Source organism: Camellia sinensis, chromosome 10, assembly GCF_055761805.1.
Source record: "Camellia sinensis isolate YWXY chromosome 10, ASM5576180v1, whole genome shotgun sequence".
Classification (NCBI taxonomy): domain Eukaryota; kingdom Viridiplantae; phylum Streptophyta; class Magnoliopsida; order Ericales; family Theaceae; genus Camellia; species Camellia sinensis.
Window position 1 is genome coordinate 164,942,771 of NC_138970.1, and position 2,117 is coordinate 164,944,887.

General features: G+C 43.4%; 1 protein-coding gene across 1 annotated transcript; it reads right to left on the bottom strand.

The window, feature by feature from the left end:
• Window positions 1–1,148: 1,148 nt before the first annotated feature.
• LOC145800832 (uncharacterized) lies at window positions 1,149–1,544 on the bottom strand. Its single transcript, XM_082890578.1, has one exon. The coding sequence runs from the start codon at window positions 1,542–1,544 to the stop codon at window positions 1,149–1,151; it is 396 nt and encodes a 131-aa protein (XP_082746704.1).
• Between the last annotated feature and the right edge of the window lie 573 nt (window positions 1,545–2,117).

Sequence of the window (2,117 nt, forward strand, 5' to 3'; positions counted from 1 at the left end):
TGAGGCCACCTGTGCCTTTTGTTGGATGACAAGATTTTCTCCTTGAATTTGAAATCTAATGCTGTTTGGCTTTTCTGTCTTAATGTTTTCTATACTGCTTGCCCCCAGTCGAGCACTATTGGGACCTCAGGGCCGAATAGATGCTCGGTCTGGTTCTGTACAGCTTGAAATAGATGCTCTGTCCAATTCTATACTGCTTGCCCCCGGTTGAACACTGTTAGGACCTCGGGGCCGAATAGAGGCTCGGTCTAGTTCTGTACTGTTTTCCCCCGGCTGAGCACTGTTGGGACCTTGGGGTCGAACAGATGCTCGGTGTGGCTAACGAATATGTGGTATGGCTGTGCTTGAGTTAGTAAAAGGGTCTTACTTAGGTCCAAGTTAGTTTTTGTTTTTGTTTTTGTTTTTGTTTTTTTTTTTTAAAAAAAATAATTGTTTGCCCCCACTGGAGCTAAGAAAGATTGGTACTGAAGATTGTGCTCTTAGGTAGAACTGCTTAAGTCTGTTTCAACTTTGATAGCACAGATACATTTGAATGGGATAAAAGCATGGAGAGGTGTCTTACTCAGGTCCAGGATGGTTTGAAAAAACAATTGTTTGCCCCCACCTGGAGTTTAAGTAAGACTAATGATGGAAGTTTGCCCTTGACAAAGCTTGGTCGCGTTTGTTCCAACTCTGTTTGTTTGCATCAGTAATGAAGTGTTGATGTGTGGATACTTAAGGAATTCTGTGGATTCAAAGATGTTTACTTAAGATATGTTAGTGTGGTTTCCACCAAGCAATTCTACTTGGCTAAAGTCCAATTTAGTTGCCAAACATTATTCCACCAAGCAATACCACTTGGCATGTTTGAGTGCTAACTAAATTTAAATTCCGTACAGTCGTTCTGAAACTGAGTCCATTTGGGTTAAGACCAAAGTTAACTCCGTTTGATAAACATCAAAGCTAATTCCGTTTGGTAAGAACCAAAGCTAATTCCGTTTGATAAACATCAAAGCTAATCCCGTTTGGTAACAACCAAAGCTAATTCCGTTTGATAAACATCAAAGCTAATTACAAGAATTTGATAAATTTGAGAGAAGTTGGGAAGCATTTGCATTGGTCAATAGATAAATGCCTTTACATTCTGATAGAGAAGTTGGGGGATAATTCTATTGATAGTATTTCTTGAGATTTGCTACATTCCAAGGCCGAGGTATTGCTCTGCCTTTCAGATCCTCTAGGTAGCAAGCTCCATTTCCAACAACAACTATGACTTTGTAGGGACCCTCCCAGTTAGGCCCAAGTTTGCCCCCGCCAGGCACCCTTTTGTGATCCATAACTTTCCTCAAAACCAGTTCTCCTGGTGTAAATTGCCTTGGGAAAACTTTTTGGTTGAAACTCCTGATGAGCTGCTGCTGGTATGCTACAAGTCTAATCAGTGCTGCTTCTCTTCGGCCCTCTGCCATATCTAGTGCTTGTGCAATAGCTTCCTCATTACTAGTGTTCTCAAATAATTCAGACCGAAGGGTTGGGAGAACTACTTCAAGTGGGATGACGGCCTCCATTCCATAAGTTAGGGAGTAAGGTGTTTCCCCCGTTGAGCGCCATGCTGTGGTTCGGTATGCCCATAGCACGTGGGGTAACTCTTCAACCTATTTTCCCTTGGCATGCTCAAGCCGCTTCTTTACTCCGCTGATGATGGTTTTGTTTGACGCTTCTGCCTATCCATTGTTTTGCGGGTTCCCTGGAGAAGAGTTCCTATACTCGATCCTGAGGTCGGCACAAAACTTTCTGAAGATCTTACCATCGAACTGCGTTCCATTATCCGCAATCAGTACCCGTGGGATGTCGAAACGCACCACCACGTTTCTCATGACAAACCACTTTGTATCCACTTCTTTGATACTTGCCAATGCCTCGACTTCAACCCACTTAGTAAAATAGTCGGTTGCAGCAATGAAGAATCGCCTATTCCCAGTGCCTCGCGCCAATGGTCCGACAATATCCAGACCCCATTGGGCAAAGGGCCATGGTCTGGTGAATGGAGTGAGAGTTTTGGCTGGCTGATGAATGAATAGAGCAAACCTCTGACATTTATCACACTTCTGTACGTACTGCTGCGTATCTTGTTGCATCCG